Raw genomic sequence first — 18,865 nt, 5'->3', positions numbered from 1 at the left:
TGTTTTTCGGTCGTTACACATACATAAAGAGTGATTTACAAAAATGGTCCCTATGAGGTTTTTTTTTTTTTTTTTTCCAAAAACTGTCCTTGTAATTTTGTTAGCAAAACCTTATCTGCGGCCCCCACAAAACGGGGAGAGAGCATTTTCTAGTGAAAAATGAAATAGCAACCTAAAATTATATATAAAAATTGTTTTTTGTTTTAGACGTATCTTGCAATATAAAAAATCTAAGTAAGATTTGTTAGGCGGAGGGAATGGACCATTCCCTATCCCTTAATCGATTGCAACATCGTTTCGTATAAGTTTTATTTCTCTTATCTTTTAATTTTTCCAAACCACAACATATAAAAATAAAATATTTCTCACTCATTCAATCCATTTACCACATCACTATTTTTACTTTAATTAAATTAGTAAATATTAAATAAAACATAATTTTTTTAATTAAAAAAACTAATACAAAAAAAAATACATGACAATAAGAAAAATGCACATTAATAGAAAAAAAATAATTAAAATCCTAAATTTTTTCTTTTATTCTAAAAACTATATATATATATATATATATATATTGTCTTTTAGTTAGCTAGTAATAAAAGGATAATGTCGAAGGGAGTTTCACGTTTTTAGGAATTTTGGTTGCGCGAGACGGAGGTCAACGGCGACAGCGAGACGAGGCTTTGGCGACAGTGAGACAGAGAGGTGGAGCAGCGCGCAGCGGCTTCCGGTTCCTTGGTGGGAGACGGCGGAACAGCAGCCGGTAGTCTTTTCCTCCGTTTGTACTGATTTGTTACTTTCTGCACCTCAGCCCTAGCTATTAAGGTAATCGTCTCCATTTCTCGCGGTGGTTTATTTATGATTTATTCCTTTCTTAATTATTTCGGGGTCACATTATGTGTTGATTTAATAAAAACAAATGTCAAACTTGGTTAGGGGCAGCTGTCCGAACTTTCTCATACCATGTGTTATAGCAAGTATATAATGCATCTTAGTAGTTGTAGGTAGGGGCATGAGTTGCGATTCTAAGAGCTTAGCCTTTTAGACATTTAGATATCAAAATTGTTACTAATCATGTGGATATAATAAGGGATTTAGGGCCAGTATTATTGAGCATGAACATGTTTGATTCTCATTAGTATATCTGTCCTCTACTTCTATTATTATATCTTCACTTAAGCAACACATGCTCATATTTGTTTGAAATATTTGGAAAGAATGTTATGCCTATAAATCTATTTGGCTTTGAATTCTATTTTACAGCCTTGTGGAGTATCCAAACCTTGAGACTCATAAAAAGATGAAAGCTCAATGCCAAAGTTCGGATAGAATCAGTACACTCCCTGAAGATACAATTGAAAAAATTCTAACTCATATGCCAATCCGAGATGCATTAAGGACAAGCATTTTGTCAAAGAAATGGAGGTATTGTTGGACCAGAATGCCGAAACTTGTATTTGATGACAACATGTTTACACGATCATCTATATTCGAAAATGATATAAGCAAAGATTATAACTTTGAAGATAAGATTATCAAGGCAATCTTCCAAGTTTTGTTGCTACACAAGGGTCCGATATCGGAATTCTGTCTTTGTATTGTAGATGCAGAAATCGTTAATGAGATTGACATGATAATACTCCATCTTTCATGGAACAAAAATATCAAGAAATTCATTTTTGAATGTGTTGAAGGCTACAAGCTACCATGTTCGTTTTTTTCGTTTCAAGAATTAGAACACCTAGATCTCAGATGTTGTAAAATTGAGCTTCCTCATATGTTTAACGGATTTAGTAAGTTGAAAATCCTCAAATTTGACGCAGTTGAAATCACTGCTAAGATGCTTCAACGATTCCTTACCAATTGCCCACTACTTGAGGAGCTTACTTTGGTAAGCTCCATATAACTACTCATGTAGCTTCGTCAGTTAAGTACTTTCTTACAAAGGTGTTTTAATCCTTCTTTTGGAATTTGGATAAAGCACTTTGCTGCAGGTGGTATGCCATGGAAGCTCCCCACTTCACTAATCCACTTGAGGAGACTTGTTCTTGATGTCTGTTTTCTAATACAAGACGAGATTTCATCCACACTTTGTCTGATCAACAACTCCCCAAATTTGGAGAAGATTCAAATAAACGTAAATATAGTCTACATGCTATAATATATATATTCATAATTCTACTGACAATTTTGACATGTTTTCTGATTAGATGATTTATAATGGTGAAAAAACTCTCGCCAACTTGCCTGATATTCAAGAAGACTATTCTGGCCTCAACTTGGATCATCTTAAAGAATTGGAGATCACAAGGTTCGGTATCTTTGCTACCGAAATGGAGTTTTTGAAACTCATTATGGCTAAGTCACCTCTGCTTAAGAAAGCACGAATAGAGCTCAGTATATTGGTTACTGTTGGTGAAGAAAATAAGATGCTTCGAGATTTGTTATTTCTGCCATTTCCACGTGCATCACCAGCAGCAAAATTCAGTATCGAACGCCCTAAATATTAGCCAGTGAATGCAAATTAAGTTTTCCTGATGCAAGTTTAAATATGTTGGTTAAAATATAAGGATTGTAAAGCGACGTGCCTTTGTTGTCTATATTGAACTTGTTTAGATGTGCTTTTGGGTTGATTATGAGTGTTATGGCAATTGCTAACTTTCTACTCCCTTATATTCCTCAACTCATCTATCCACCTATATTTATGTTTGACCAATAAACACAAATAAAATGTATAAAATGTGAATGTCATAATATGATTCACTCTTATTCTTGTAATTAAGTTATAACTATTGTACTATACGGTTTACAAACTAAAATAATAGAGACTATGAAAACCCCAAATACTAATCATAAATTTACAAACAATTATTTTTATACAAAATTAGATATATTGTCTGTATGTTGTTTTTGTCTCTCTAAGACTCTACTATGATTCCTAGTATACCTTACTATCTTTTAATTTAAGTTACAGTATTTTAACACGTTTGCTAAGAATTTTTAATCCATTTCATTTCTTAGGTGGATTCCATTTCATTTCTTAGGTGGATTTGGACCCACAAGGTAGTTTCAGATTTGGATACAGTTGAAAAGATGCATTAATTTTCATTACTAAGGTTGATTATACTTGCATGAATCAAATTAAACAGTTACAGTCTAGCTATTTGAAAAAAAAATCTTGAAATCATTATCATCTGTAAATAATAAAAATAAAATAATAATAATAATAATATAATAATAATAATAAAAAATTGAAATACATTGGTATTACGGTAAATTAGTATAAGTATTTTTGCTATTATAGATAAAAATAAAAGTATGTTTACCATATTGGTAATGAAAGTAGCACAATGCTACTCCTTGAAATGTACTTAATTTTTTTTTAACCAATAATAACGGTATACCTATAATTTTAACGATAACAGCAATATGTAACCATAATAACAACATAGTTACATTTCTTTACACAAATAGCAACGTACTTACAATTCTTTTTATTCAAAGTATAGTGTTGTAATAGAAAATATTTGGAAGTACAATGCTATAGATGGTAGATTTTACAAAGTACAATTTCTTAATAGGAAAAAAATGAGTATAATACTGTAATAATCAAAATTAAAAATAAGATGCTATAATACACATATAAATAAAACTTCATAACACGGTTTATGACATAAGCATAAAACAACAACATATTTTTGTTAATTTGTTTGTTAGAGCATCATATTTTATTTGTTTGTATTACAATCTTTTAACCCTTAAAAAAGCCAATTTCATGGTTATCTGGTTTTAATTAGAAAGGTAAAATACCAAAAAAAATTGCATATGTAGAAATTTACTGCTATAAAGTTTTTGCTTCTAAACAGGCCCATAGCAAAATCCAATGGCATCATATTTTGACGGCCCTCTTGGCCATAATGCTAACTCATACATAAACTACTTGGATCTTTGAAACATTGACACATGTAATTACCATGAACATCTAAGATATTTACCATTGTAACATATATATATATATATATATATATATATATATATATATATATATATATATATATATATATATATATATATATATATATATATATTACATCAAATTATTGAGTTAGACAATGCATTTGGATGAATAATTTTCACCTCTTAAATAATTTTTTTTTATCTATTGTATTACTATTTTGATGATGTATGAATAGGATGTTATGTAATATAAATACCTATCAAATATAAAGAGAAAAACACACCATCTTGAATACAATCTTCTAAGTGTTCAAGAATTCTCTCAAATCTCCTAAATATTTTAGTTTAATTTTAGACAAAATTACAAAAATGGTCCATGGGTTTGCCAAAAGTCATAAATTCAGTCTCCGCTAATTTTTTTTGATGCAAACGGTCCTTGTGGTTTGCAAAACTTGCAAAGATGGCCCTTTTTAATAACACTGTTAGTATTCAGCTGTTAAGTACTGAATTTGTAAGGGCATTTTCGTCTTTTCAAGTATAAAGGGACTGAATTCGTGACATTTAATAAACCACAGGGACCATTTTCGAAGTTTGTTTGAAAAAAATAAATAATTGGCTGAAAGAAAGGGGGAAATGTGACATTTTCAGGAAATACTAAAACTTGGAGACAAATGTGACATGAACATTATGCATCTTGCTCTTCTTTCTCAATAACCCGAATCAACTCTTCATTTTCTATCACAGATGGCTCATTGGTGCAAAATCTAATTTTGGAAATCATTAATTTAAATGAAACTTAAAGTATTTAGTTTGAAATAAATGGCTAATATTTTCCGTTTTAAACCAACAACTTTAAGCATCTTCCTCTCATGTTGACCACTCTGAAAAAAAAGATTATGCTTTGCTTGTTATAAAGATTATTTCATTGGAAATAGGAACGAAATTTAACACCATAGTTTACCCAATGAATCCCATAACTAGAGAGAATGTACCTGAAGAAGATTCTTTAATAAAAGAAGATTTGTTAGTTTTGGGTGGTATATCGATGTCAAAGAGTTCTTGCATTGGTTATGGGCAACATTGTCAGCTTCTTCTTGTGGTTTTTGCATTTGGTTTTAAATGTGCTACAGAAGAATCATACTCAGTCAAGATGTAATGGGAAATCACCAAAATCTAACACAAACATAAAATGGACACTCAAAAATTTTAAAACTAAACACCAAAACCCTGTATTTGCTGATTTTCAACGAGGTTCTAACTCATTTTACAAATCTAGAATCAATCCATGTGTTGATAAAATTAGTTTTCTTGTCCAAACATTAACTTTATTTGTACATACGAAAAATCAGATCTCGATATCAGGAAAAAACACTAGAGTAAAGAATAAAAAACTATAAGAATGAAAAGATGAAGAAGAAAAAACCACAATGAAAAGATGCAGACCAAGAACCCCAAAGATCAACAAACTGCAGTTTTTTTTATGTTGTAGTGCGTCTGAAGCATTTAGTTCAACTGAAAATCAGATTTTACCCAAAAAAAAAAACGTAAACGAAAAGATGAAGAGGAATGCAGGGTAATACTAGAAACCCCAACGAGAATAAAGAAACAACAATTAACCTATGAATCTTTCTTAATCAAACATCAATTTTAATTTTACAAAAAAAATTGCAATATCTTAAAATCACAAAAAAAACCTAGAGAAAACTTACATCGATCTTGATAATTTCTAGGACTAGACAGGTGAATGAGAGTCTACTGCGAAGGTTGGTGGTGTTTTGGTGTCATGGAGTGGAATTACATAGATCTGTTGGAATAGTGTCTAAGGCTGCAACTATATTAGGCAAGTATTTGACCCGATTGTGCATGGTCCTTTTGGGTTGCCTTCACCATAGCAACTTGATAGGATGATTTATTAAAAGAGAATACATATTATTAATATATTATGAGAATAATATAAGGAATAATAATATTGTTATTTGATTAATATAAGTCATAAAATAATTAGTATTAATTTGGTGACTTAAAGAGATTAATTAAATAAGAGGGTATAAACTATTAATTGTTTGATAGTTACACTTTAGACTGTAAATGCTTAAGAGATAGGGATTGGACGGATTCTAGAGCTTTGGATAGATCAAAATCGTCCAAGGCTTATCTATGGTAAGGATTTAGATTGCTTTAAGGAAAGGATTATCCAACTAGGGTTTAAGGTGAAACCCTTAAGGAGTCTACAAGTATAAATAGACCCCATGGCTAATGGAATATATGAAACTGTTATGATTGTTGATAACTTAGGAAATGATGTTTTGAACATAGATTCTTCCAATAGTATGGATAGAGCATCCTTGTGGCATTGTCGTCTTGGACATGTCAACAAGAAACGCATAGCCCAACTCCAAAAGGATGGAGTGTTGGAGTCATTTGACCTTAGGGAAGATGACACATGCGAGTCTTGTTTACTTGGAAAGATGACTAAGTCACCCTTCACAAGTACTTGCGAAAGGGGTGAGGGTCTATTGGACCTAATACATACCGATGTATGTGGACCGTTTAGATCAACCACGAAGGATGGGAACCGCTTCTACGTGACTTTTACCGATGACTATAGTAGATATGGGTATATCTACTTAATCAAGCAAAAGTCAGAAACTTTTGAAAAGTTCAAAGAGTTTAAGAATGAAGTGGAGAATCAATTGGGCAGGAAAATCAAGATGCTTCGATCCGATCGAGGAGGAGAGTACCTAAGTCTTGAATTCCACGATTATCTCAAGGAGTGTGGAATAGTTTCACAATTGATGCCACCTATGACACCACAATTGAATGGTGTGGCAGAAAGGCGTAATCGAACCTTATTGGATATGGTTCGCTCTATGATGAGTTGTGCTTCACTATCTATCTCTTTTTGGGGGTATGCCTTAGAGACTGCTGCCCATATCCTTAACCGAGTCCATACTAAGAAGGTTGCCAAAACACCTCACGAGATGTGGACAGGGAAAGCTCCCTCGTTAGCACATATCAAGGTTTGGGGTTGCGAGGCTTTCGTAAGACGAGATACTCACGACAAGCTTGAACCTCGTAGTGAGCGATGTATTTTCATCGGCTACCCGCAGAAATCCTTTGGATATCTCTTCTATAGACCGAAGGACAATGTTGTCTTTGTTGCGAGGAGAGGGGTTTTCCGAGAGCGAGAACTCATAAGCCAAGGAGACAGTGGGAGGAAAATCGAACTTGAAGAGATTCAAGAGTTGATAGATGAAGGAACCTCTACCGTTGGCACTCAACCCGAGGAGGAAACTCCGGTTGAACCGATTGACGAGTCCTTACCGCTTAGACGTTCCGATAGAGTTAGGGTTCAACCCCAGTTTTATGGTTTTCATATTACTACCGAAGGGGATACGTATATTAGTGATGGTACACTAATAAATCTTGATGAACGTAATAGCTATAAGGAAGCCATGGTAGGCCCGGAGTCTGCGAAATGGAAAGAGGCAATGGATAGCGAGATCCAATCCATGTATGATAACCAAGTTTGGAATTTGGTTGATTATGTGCCCGGACGTAAGACCGTTGGGTGCAAATGGATCTTCAAGAAGAAGACCGACATGGATGGAAACGTACACACATATAAAGCGTGATTGGTTGCGAAGGGCTTTACTCAAACTCCCGGAGTTGAAGATGATGAGACCTTCTCACCAGTTGCGAAGATAAAATCTATTAGAGTAATGCTAGCGATTGCCGCATTTCATGATTATGATATTTGGCAAATGGATGTCAAGACCGCTTTTCTTAACGGAAAGTTGGCTGAGGATGTTTACATGGCTCAACCAGAGGGGTTTGTGCATCCGAAGCATCCGAATAGAGTGTGTAAGCTTGAGAAGTCCATTTATGGACTTAAGCAAGCGTCTCGCAGATGGAATCTTTGCTTCGATGAGAAAGTCAAAGAGTTTGGATTTGTACGAAGCGAAGATGAATCCTGTATATATGTCAAAGACAGTGGGAGTATAGTAAGCTTCCTCGTTCTATATGTCGATGACATATTGCTCATAGGAAACGACATCCTGACTCTGCAGGAAGTTAAGTCCTGGCTCGGGAAGTGCTTCGCTATGAAGGACCTCGGAGAGGCTTCTTATATTTTGGGAATAAGGATAGTAAGGGAGAGAAGTAAGAGACTAATAGGACTTAGTCAGAACACTTACTTAGAGAAGGTACTAAAACGTTTTAGTATGGAAAACTCGAAGAAGGGAGAATTACCGATACAAAGTAATGCTAAGTTGAGTAAGACTCAAAGTCCGAGTACCGAAGCTGAAATAGCAGAAATGAGCCGAGTACCATACACTTCCGCAGTTGGCTCAATCATGTATGCTATGACTTGTACTCGCCCTGATGTAGCCTTTGCTTTGAGCATGGTTAGTAGATATCAAGGGAACCCTGGCAGAGCCTATTGGATTGCGGTGAAGAATATCCTTAAGTACCTTCGGAGGACGAAGGAATGGTTCTTAGTCCTCGGAGGGAGTGATGACTTGAAGGTGCGAGGGTATAGTGACTTAAGCTTTCAGACCGACAGGGACAACTACCGTTCGCAGTTGGGCTGGGTCCTTACCCTGAATGGAGGAGCAGTAACTTGGAAAAGTTCCAAACAGGAAACCGTAGCTGATTCAACGTGCGAATCAGAGTACATTGCAGCGAGCGAAGCGTCGAAGGAGGCAATATGGCTGAAGAACTTCATCGGTGATCTTGGAGTTGTACCCGCCATAAAGGAGCCCATGGAGATTTTATGTGATAATGAAGGAGTGGTTGCCTTGACCAAGGAACCGAGGGATCATGGTAGATATAGACATATCGACATAAAATATCACTTTATTAGACATCGTGTAGAAGAAGGACAACTCGTAGTGAAGAGGATATCATCGGAAGATAACCCAGCAGATCCGCTTACGAAGGGACTGAGTAGGGTTAAGCACTTGCAGCATGCTAGGAGTATTGGGCTGAAGGATGATATTAACATAGATTAGATAGTAGTAGAAACGTGTAATAGATAAATGTAATTAGCATCTGATGATTAAATAAAGGAGTTTTATTTATGAGTAATGTTACTGTCTTATGTTAATTGTTTAACTATTGTTTCATTTTGCATGTTTTGACTTCCAGAATAATTGAATTTGTTAAGAATAATCGAATTATTCAAATTGTCCACAATCGTTCATATGTTGGAAGTAGATATGAATGAAGATTGTCATGAATTGGTGCGCAGATTGTCTAAATGGTATTAGACATAGCAAAAGATTGCTGCGACGTTCATGAGTGCTTATGAACTGGTTTTGAGCATTGGAACAAACCCGCGCTTGCTGGAATCACCTTATGGAATATGATATAAAAAGGGTGATCGCAAGACGATGATATCATATAGTCTTAAAACCTAGATATATGGTTTGTTATTTGTTAATTGGTTGTACATTGATAATGCGAAAACGCATCAGTAACTCGGTGTTATAAAACGCATTGTTGTATATAGTTGATTAATGAATAAGTATATAAGTCGAAGTTTATCTGTAACTTTTATCCTAAGAAGGTAAAAGCGATATCTCGGCCGCTTGATGATTTGATTTGACTTATGTGCCGGGCCCGGTCAGAACTGAATTGATGTGTTCGATTAAGTTCTATGTCAAATAAATCGAAGATCGAGAAACCTAAATGCTTGACTAATCATTCCATAGAAATTGTCAGCATGATATCTAACAGAGGACTGTACGATCCCTTATCTAAATGACAAGATTGATTAGATCAGAGTTTGACAGCGTCTTTGAGAGCTACGATTGCAAATCGAATTGTACTTGTGCATATAGTTACTAGACTTATCCAAGTGGGAGACTGTTGGAATAGTGTCTAAGGCTGCAACTATATTAGGCAAGTATTTGACCCGATTGTGCATGGTCCTTTTGGGTTGCCTTCACCATAGCAACTTGATAGGATGATTTATTAAGAGAGAATAAATATTATTAATATATTATGAGAATAATATAAGGAATAATAATATTGTTATTTGATTAATATAATTCATAAATTAATTAGTATTAATTTGGTGACTTAAAGAGATTAGTTAAATAAGAGGGTATAAACTGTCAATTGTTTGATAGTTACACTTTAGACTGTAAATCCTTAAGAGATAGGGATTGGACGGATTCTAGAGCTTTGGATAGCTCAAAATCGTCAAAGGCTTATCTATGGTAAGGATTTGGATTGCTTTAAGGAAAGGATTATCCAACTAGGGTTTAACGTGAAACCCTTAAGGAGTCTACAAGTATAAATAGACCCCATGGCTAAGGGAAATCGGCACCTCTTAAGAAGAAAGAAACCCTGGCCGAATCTTCCCTCTTCTCTCTCTCTCTCAAATCATCTTCTTTGCTTATTGGTTTTTGTAAGCCATTAGAGGAGTGACAATTATGACTCTAGAGCTCCAAGACAACAAGAGCAAACAAGAGTTTCAAAGGTATACTTCTAGATCTGATTTTGTATTGTTTTATACCTAATTAGTTGTTAGAAGTCTCGGATTCAAAGCATGTTTAATTAGAAAGCCTAGATCCAAGCATTAGGGTTTTGCATGCGCACATAGGAAAGTTCTTATGGCTAAAACCCATCAAGATCGCCATGGGTCTCTGAATATTTTAATTAGATTTGTTGAGAGCGTAATGACTGAAGAACGCAACCCTTTCGATTTCGATCGGTTTTTAGATCTCCGGCGAAGGATGGCGGAGCGACTGGAATCGCTATGTGTCCGTTGGGGTGTTTTGGGGTCTGTGAGGGAGCGGGATACCTGAAGAAAGAAGAACGTATAAACAGCGGGAATACTAAGCCAACCCTTTCAACTTCTAGCGGTTAAATTTTATAAAAGCTTTCCAAAATTAAGATCAAGATTGCGCTTATTAAATCTTAAAACTTATTAATATGTTTCTATGTTTAGAGGATGTTTGGGATTGCTTTAAAAACTTTTTGATTTTTTGCTTTTCCAAAAAGTTAAAAAAAATAAAAAGTCAAAAAAATTGAAAAATTGTTTGGAAAGGAAAAAAGATATTTTGAAAACAACTTTTGGTAAAAGAAAAGAAACGTGATTCAAAAAGCCATAATTTCTGACTTTCGGAACTTTTGCCTTTTGAAAAGCAACTTTTGCTTTTTTTACATCCAAACACATTTTAAACTTATACTTATAAAAAATCTTCTATAAAAAGTTCTTTTCTAAAAAGGACTTTAAGCCTAGAAAAGATCTCCCAAACAGCCCTTTAATTATTGTTTTGTTGAGAATAGCTTAATTGAATTAAATTTTTTTTATTTATAAATGTATTTTGTCATTGCAATGTTTAGAGGATGTTTGGGATTGCTTTAAAAACTTTTTGATTTTTTGCTTTTCCAAAAAGTAAAAAAAAATAAAAAGTCAAAAAAATAGAAAAAATTGTTTGGAAAGGAAAAAAGATCTTTTAAAAACAACTTTTGGTAAGAGAAAAGAAACGTGATTCAAAAAGCCATAATTTCTGACTTTCGGAACTTTTGCCTTTTGAAAAGCAACTTTTGCTTTTTTTTTTTTTATTTTTTTTATTTTTTTTTTTACATCCAAAGACATTTTAAACTTATACTTATAAAATATCTTCTATAAAAAGTTCTTTTCTAAAAAGGACTTTAAGCCTAGTAAAGATCTCCCAAACAGCCCCTTAATTATTGTTTTGTTGAGAATAGCTTAATTGAATTAAATTTTTTTTATTTATAAATGTATTTTGTCATTGCAATGTTTAGAGGATGTTTGGGATTGCTTTAAAAACTTTTTGATTTTTTGCTTTTCCAAAAAGTAAAAAAAAATAAAAAGTCAAAAAAATTGAAAAATTGTTTGGAAAGGAAAAAAGATCTTTTGAAAACAACTTTTGGTAAGAGAAAAGAAACGTGATTCAAAAAGCCATAATTTCTGACTTTCGGAACTTTTGCCTTGTGAAAAGCAACTTTTGCTTTTTTTTTTTTACATCCAAACACATTTTAAACTTATACTTATAAAAAATCTTTTATAAAAAGTTCTTTTCTAAAAAGGAATTTAAGCCTAGAAAAGATCTCCCAAACAACCCCTTAATTATTGTTTTGTTGAGAATAGCTTAATTGAATTAAAATTTTTATTTATAAATGTATTTTGTCATTGCAATGTTTAAATTTGGCATATAATTCGAACTTTTTTCTTATCCCATTAGGTTAAAATATTTTATCGGATAAAATTACATATTAAAATATTAGTTGTGAGACTCATGTATTATTTTAGTTTTTTTTTTTTAAAATGGTTAATATGTAAGTCGAAATATTTGAAAACTTTGGATTTATAAGAAAATAAGAAAATAATGATTTATTAAAATTAAAATGTTTTTTTATCTTTTAAATTTATACAAATAGTTTAAATAAATAAAAAAAAATAATGAACATTAATTTGAGAATTTTGAAATTAAAAGATAAGTTCAATAATAAATCTGAGATCTATTTATTACTACATTTATTGTAATTATTACATTTAAATATTTATGTGAAATTTAATAAAACAAAAAAACGCATGAAATGACATGTGGAAAAAAATTAATTTAAAATAACCACAAAATGACATTTAACAAATTTAATGAGAGTGTGACATATGACAAAAAAAACTTCATTTATTAGAGTAGATTATATTTGTAGAATGTATTTATTATCACCTGATTGACTATTATTGAATTGTTTAATATTTTATTTAGATAAATAATAATTGACTGAAGTATGTTAATGTGGAGTAAATTCAAAAAGAAAAAAGAGACATTTATTATATTTGTTATTTACAATTTAAATTAAAGACATAACATAAAAATCAATATAATTAGTGTAACGACCAAAAATTTCAACCAATTTAAAATTTTCGAAAACAACCCGATTCCATTAAAGTTATTACAAAAAGGTTTTCAATACAATTTATTTTAAGTATTCCCAGAATCTCTTCACAATATAAACACGAGGAGCGGTACGATCACGCCTTCGCCTTGCCACAGTCTCCTGAAGAACCTGAAAAACATTAAACCACAACTGTAAGCCCGAAAGCTTAGTGAGATATCCTCAAAATACCAACCACATATACCATACACGCATAACATGCCATAACATATCCGATCACAGAACAGCCATGCACTTCGGGTCTACTGTGTGACTGGTCCGCTGCACCGGCCAACAGTCCACCTGGTCCACCCTCCGAGTCTAGCCATATACCTCGAGTCTGCAGTGTGATTGGTCCGCCCGCACCGGGCCTTCAATCCACCTGGTCCACTCTCCGAATCTAACCACATACATCGAGTCTGCAGTGTGATTGGTCCACCCGCACCGGGCCTTCAATCCACCTGGTCCACTCTCTGAGTCTACAGTATGACTGGTCCGCCCGCACCGGGCCTTCAGTCGACCTGGTCCACTCTCCGAGCCTCGACACGTCTGGTCCGCCCTCTTGGGCCTACAGCCTATCCGGACCGCTAGCTGGGCCTTCGGGACAACCGGTCTGCCCTGGGTATCTTGGCCTACAGCACAAAGCAGGACCCGCCTCAACCCAACTCCAGTCCAAACAACCATGTGCACATATACATACAATCATATAGCAATTCACAGTCAACAAGCAGATCAAACAGATCACATAACATATCATCATCCTAACCAGGATACCGACCTAACTGGTCACTAACATATACCATCTTAGCTACCAGGATGCAAACATATCAAAGCAATAACATAACAACAAATACCCGGATCTCAATCCGATAAGGGTCGGCCTTGGTGCCTTAGACCCTGTTGATATAGTGAGGATAACTCACCTCGAAACTGCCGACTGAACAAATAACCCAAGCTGCTCCGATCATTGATACGGTCTCCACCACTGGACAACTACCAAGGCACTGAACCCAAAACAATATTCAACAATTACCAAAATGCCCCTGGAAATCAACTGGTCAACCCTTGGTCAAAGACAAGGTCAAAGTCAACCCCTGATTGACTCTACTCGCCGAGTCAACCCGATGACTCGCCGAGTCCCCATGCTCAGCATTTCCTTCAATCCGCGACCCAACTCGCCGAGACACCCCAAGACTCGCCGAGTTCAACAACTATGAGTCCACTCACACACAACTCACCGATTCACGGCTCAACCAGAAAAGATTGGGACTCTTCGACAAGACTCGCCTAGTCCAAGAACAGACTCGTCGAGTCTAAGGCTATCTTCAACCTACTCGCCGAGTTGTTCTTCCAACTCGTCGAGTTCCAGGCCATCTTCATCCAACTCTCCGAGTTGTTCTTCAACTCGTCGAGTTCCAGCCTATCTTCAAGCAACTCGCCGAGTCCACCCATGTGACTCGCCGAGTACCACCGGGTCTGAATCCATACAGAGGCTTTCCAAGCCATGCAGATGATCCAAACCATAGATCTACCCTTCCTAAGGCCATCCATCACGTAAAGTGGCAAACTTTACGTGAATCCAAGGAGATCTAGGCACTTAACACTCTAGGGCTAGGGTTTGGGACAAGATAGCTCCTTCAATCACTCATAAACTGGGACTTTTATGCATTCTATCCCTTCTCCATTCCAGATCTGTGGTAGCAACCCCAGATCTAGCCTCTAACTTCAATACACCAAAAGATATGATCTCTAACACCCCTAAAAATGATGAATCTAGACAATAGCAGCTCAAACAATGAAATGATACCTCAAAAAGAAGCTCCAAGAGAAGATTAGTTTGGATCCTTGCAAAGCCCTTTGATCCAAGTCTCTTCTCCTTCAAGATTTCTTCAACAACCACTTCTCCAAGCTCCAATTCACTCAACAATGGGGTTTCTTCACGAAATTAGGGTTTCTGGAACTCAAGGGGTGATAAGGAGGCTGGGGAGAAGACATAATGTTTTTTATATAGGGCTCAACCTCCGGATTTAGGGTTTTCTCCACTCAGCACCAACTCGCCGAGTCCACCCATGCTACTCGCCGAGTTGGTCACTTAACACGCGACTAGAGTCGCGACCCTACTCGCCGAGTCCACTCGTGGACTCGCCGAGTCGCTCTTTCCTATTTTACCCTTTTAGCCCTTCAACTTTACTCTTGCTATTTCGGGATGTTACAATTAGATCAATATTCAGTTTAACCATCATATTTTTTTTCTATAAAAATCACTAATATTTTCAGAAAATTCTATCACGACCATTATTACTTGTTGCTTCCTATTTTGCATGTTCTATTGTTCTAAAAATCCACTCAAATTTAGAAAAAAAAAATCAATTGTGGCTACTATTGTTTATTTCCTTTTGTTATTTTAAATTGTTTTTTTTTTATCGAAATTTATATTTTTTGTTCTTCACAAAAGACATTCATATCAATATTTGAATCAAATATTGGAACTTTTTTGTGATAAAAGATTATATGAAAAAAAAATTCTACTTGCAAATTTGACTTGGGAAGTATATCTTGATGGATTTTCTATGTTACATAAAACATATTTGCACAACGGAATTTCACATAAACATTTTATGAGCACATGCAACGTAAGGATCTATGACATTTTCTCTATATAGCAATATACTATGAAAAACTAATTTAAGCTAGGTATAATCGAAAACACTATATTAGAATACATACCTTTAAGTATATTAAAATATACTAACTATTGAGTTCTTCAAATGCTCCATTAAAAGTTAATATCCAATAGTGTGAATGTCTCTAATGCTTCACACTCAAAACCCTAGAACACTAGAACTTGAAAGAGATAGAGATGAAAAATAAGTGAAATTTGTATTTCACCTTCTAGGTATGATAAGCCAGAAGATTTTGATGCCCAAGTTTCATATTTATACTTTATGTAATTCGTAGATAAATCTAGATTTGCATAATTAAATATCAGATTTAATCCTCAGTTCAAAGCATTTCCTTATCAACTACCACAAGGCTTCCAGAAACCCTCCTCAAAACCGTTCATACTTGGATGGTTCTAGAATTGTTTATTTTGTTCAGCTATTGGACAACTACAATTCAACCCTTGAACCTTTAATTATTCCAATAAATCATGAATTAATTTCAGATTAATTCTGACTAATAATTAATCAATTCCAAGTATTTCTAATTAATTTATTAACCATATAACAAATTAACAAATCATTTTATCTCTCTCCTAAAGTCATTTCTAGCTATTTCTAGCTTTTGATGGCAAGCCAAAAAAAGACTTTACTTTTATTCACTAAGATTATACTTATTTAGTTAAGACCTTATACATCTTAATCCAAGAGTCTCCTACTTGGATAAGTCGTCAACTACAATTGAAAGTATAGATTTTGAATAACTAGTAAAGAGTTCTTTCCATAGCTACTGTTGAACTTGTTGGAACTTTGTTCTACAAAATTACAATGTGGAGCTTGTCCCACATAAGAGGAAGAGAAAACCTTTTCCCGCCTTACATCTTGGGTTTGGGTTATGGTGTTGGAGTAGTCAAATTGGGCTAGTAGTAGGCTTCAAAAAATAAGAGTGTGTGCAGTCCCGCCTTCGCCTTCAAAAAATAACCGACGATACCTGAAACCATAAACAACTAGGTAAGCATGAAGCTTAGTGAGTTTCCCCCAAAATACCACCACATAAACATAATAACAAACAACATGCATACAAAGCCTTTAGCCTGACTGGAACGCCGCACCGGACAGTTTCGCTACAACACTCGCTGCTCTAGCTAATTGTCCACCCTTTCCAAGTGTAATTTCTATGTTATGTATGGTCGTGCCTAAGGGCATATCGGTTGAAGTAGATTCTTCTTTTTTATCAATCAAAACCCCTTCCCAAATTGTACAAGATTCTTCCAAAGCATACGGCTTTCTGGATGTAGATGGTGATATATATACAGATGGATCTTATATATATATATGGTATAATGAAGTACCACATGGGTGGATATATATATATAGGAATCAAAATCTGCCGAATCACTCATGTTATGATCTTCTACATCCTAGGTATTCCCGTTCCATCATCTGGCTTATGTTCTTCATGTAGCATTCAGACCGGATGACTATATGAAATTACGTTGATACTTCCACATATTATGGGTAACGTAGGAGACATCTCTATTTTTCCCCCTCTGGAATCTTTAGAATTACCACTGCTTAGCTTTCAATTCGCCTCTGGCCATCAAATGAAATGTGAATAATCCGTCCTCTTCTCTTTGAAAGAAGGGGCACTTCCGGTTCTATCGGTGCTTGAAACAATTTTGTCTTCTCCATATTACTATATCTCTAGAGTCAATAATTTTATATGAGGAACTACTGAACTCAATCACTTGCTGCCGTTACTCTTTAGTTTTCTGTTGAGGTCTATCCTGTAGAGGTACTCAAATTGGATCACTTGCTGTCGTAAACCTAATTAGTTACTTCCAATTACGTAAATCAATAGTTCAAACCGCACTCAAAGGTAGGGCATTTCCCATTTATAGGAACTTCTGTACCAGAAACAATGGTATCTCCAATTATAGCCCCCCCTGGGATGTAAAATATATCTCTTCTCACCATCCCTATAATGTATGAGACAAATGTATGCATTTCGATTCAGGTCGTATTCTATGGTTACGATTCTACCATATATGTCTTTTTCATTCCGTCGAAAATCTATTTTACGGTATAGACGCTTATGACCTCCCCCTCTATGCCCTGCGGTAATGATTCCTCTGGCATTACAACCTTTACCACAATGATGCTGTCCATAGATCAAATTATTTCGTGGATTGGATTTCACTTTACTGTCTACGGCTCCATTGCGTGTGCTCGGGGTATAAGTTTTGTATAAATGTATCACCATGCTATTAAGTATTTTGATTTAAGTTCTTTTCTTTCTAAGAGGTGGAATAGAATAACCCGGTTGAAGCGTAATGATCATACGTCTATAATGCATTGTGTGTCCCATAATGGGTCTTATTCTTCTAGCCTTTCCCCGAAGTCGATGACTATTCATCGCGATTACCTTGACACCAAAAAAGAGTTCGACCCAATGCTTTATTTTTTTTCCTAGTTGATCCTGATTCGACATTAGAAGTATATTGATTTTTCCCCAATAACTGAATACTTTTGTCTGTAAATACTGCATACCTGATTCCATCCATAAATCGATTTGATTCCCTATGAGTTCTAGTCTCAATAAGACTACTAATTCTTTCTGTTCATATAGTATGATATGAATATACCACATCAATTCGTTATGTATGGATGATGAGATTTCATTGATACTATTTGGAACGCTCACAAAACCCTTAGCATGACTGGAATTCCTCATCGGGCCTTCATCCTATATGGACTGTTCTCAGGACGCCATGGGTCTTTCGGCCTGACTGGTACACCTCTCAGGCATGCAGTCTCTTTGGGACGCCATGGGTCTTTTGGCCTTCAGTCTATAGTGGTCCGCCTCAACACAAACCACTCCTCTTGAGCCTCTGTGTATATGGCTTACAGTCGGCCCGCACCGGGTATCTTGGCCTACTACACAAAGCAGGACCGCCTCAACCCAAACCAAACACTTGCCTGAGAACTCTTAGTCTAGGCTCTCTTTCCTGTTCATTGTTTGGTTGTGGCTCTAGAGTAAGACCATCTGTTCGGGTTGCTATCTCACCTCTGGTTATTTATGGTTACACATTCTATGGAGGTTAGTTGGTACCAGGGTTGTATGCTGCGAGAGGACCAGTAGGTGGTAGTGAGTTGTATGATTATTGTTTGCCTATATTATGTGCCTACTTGATCCTGATTATTTATATGTCGACATACTCAATGCCAGGAGACAGATCTAACAGATCACTACAACATAGCAACATACTCGATACCAGAACACATATATAACAGATCACTACAACATAGTAGCATACTCAATACCAGAT

General features: G+C 35.2%; 1 protein-coding gene and 1 pseudogene across 1 annotated transcript; one reads left to right on the top strand and one right to left on the bottom strand.

Moving 5' to 3' along the window:
• The first annotated feature begins 604 nt into the window (after nucleotides 1-604).
• Nucleotides 605-2,668, top strand: LOC111896440 (F-box/FBD/LRR-repeat protein At1g13570). Its single transcript, XM_023892429.3, has 4 exons — nucleotides 605-825; nucleotides 1,264-1,891; nucleotides 1,982-2,137; nucleotides 2,211-2,668. Exons 2-4 carry the CDS (start codon nucleotides 1,301-1,303, stop codon nucleotides 2,508-2,510), a joined length of 1,047 nt encoding a protein of 348 aa, XP_023748197.1. The 5' UTR covers nucleotides 605-825; nucleotides 1,264-1,300; the 3' UTR covers nucleotides 2,511-2,668.
• A 13,957-nt stretch (nucleotides 2,669-16,625) lies between these two features.
• LOC128133402 (50S ribosomal protein L2, chloroplastic-like) lies at nucleotides 16,626-18,146 on the bottom strand (annotated as a pseudogene).
• Between the last annotated feature and the right edge of the window lie 719 nt (nucleotides 18,147-18,865).

Source organism: Lactuca sativa, chromosome 4, assembly GCF_002870075.4.
Source record: "Lactuca sativa cultivar Salinas chromosome 4, Lsat_Salinas_v11, whole genome shotgun sequence".
In the NCBI taxonomy this organism is placed as follows: domain Eukaryota; kingdom Viridiplantae; phylum Streptophyta; class Magnoliopsida; order Asterales; family Asteraceae; genus Lactuca; species Lactuca sativa.
The sequence above is the reverse complement of the archived record's forward strand: the minus strand, read 5'-3'. Positions and strand labels throughout refer to the sequence as shown.

Excerpts from the sequence above, each read along its gene's own strand:
- LOC111896440 (XM_023892429.3), top strand. The coding sequence starts at position 1,301 with ATGAAAGCTCAATGCCAAAGTTCGGATAGAATCAGTACACTCCCTGAA. Across the intron at positions 1,892-1,981 it reads TACTTGAGGAGCTTACTTTG|CACTTTGCTGCAGGTGGTAT; the intron begins GTAAGCTCCATA and ends ATTTGGATAAAG. Across the intron at positions 2,138-2,210 it reads TGGAGAAGATTCAAATAAAC|ATGATTTATAATGGTGAAAA; the intron begins GTAAATATAGTC and ends TTTTCTGATTAG.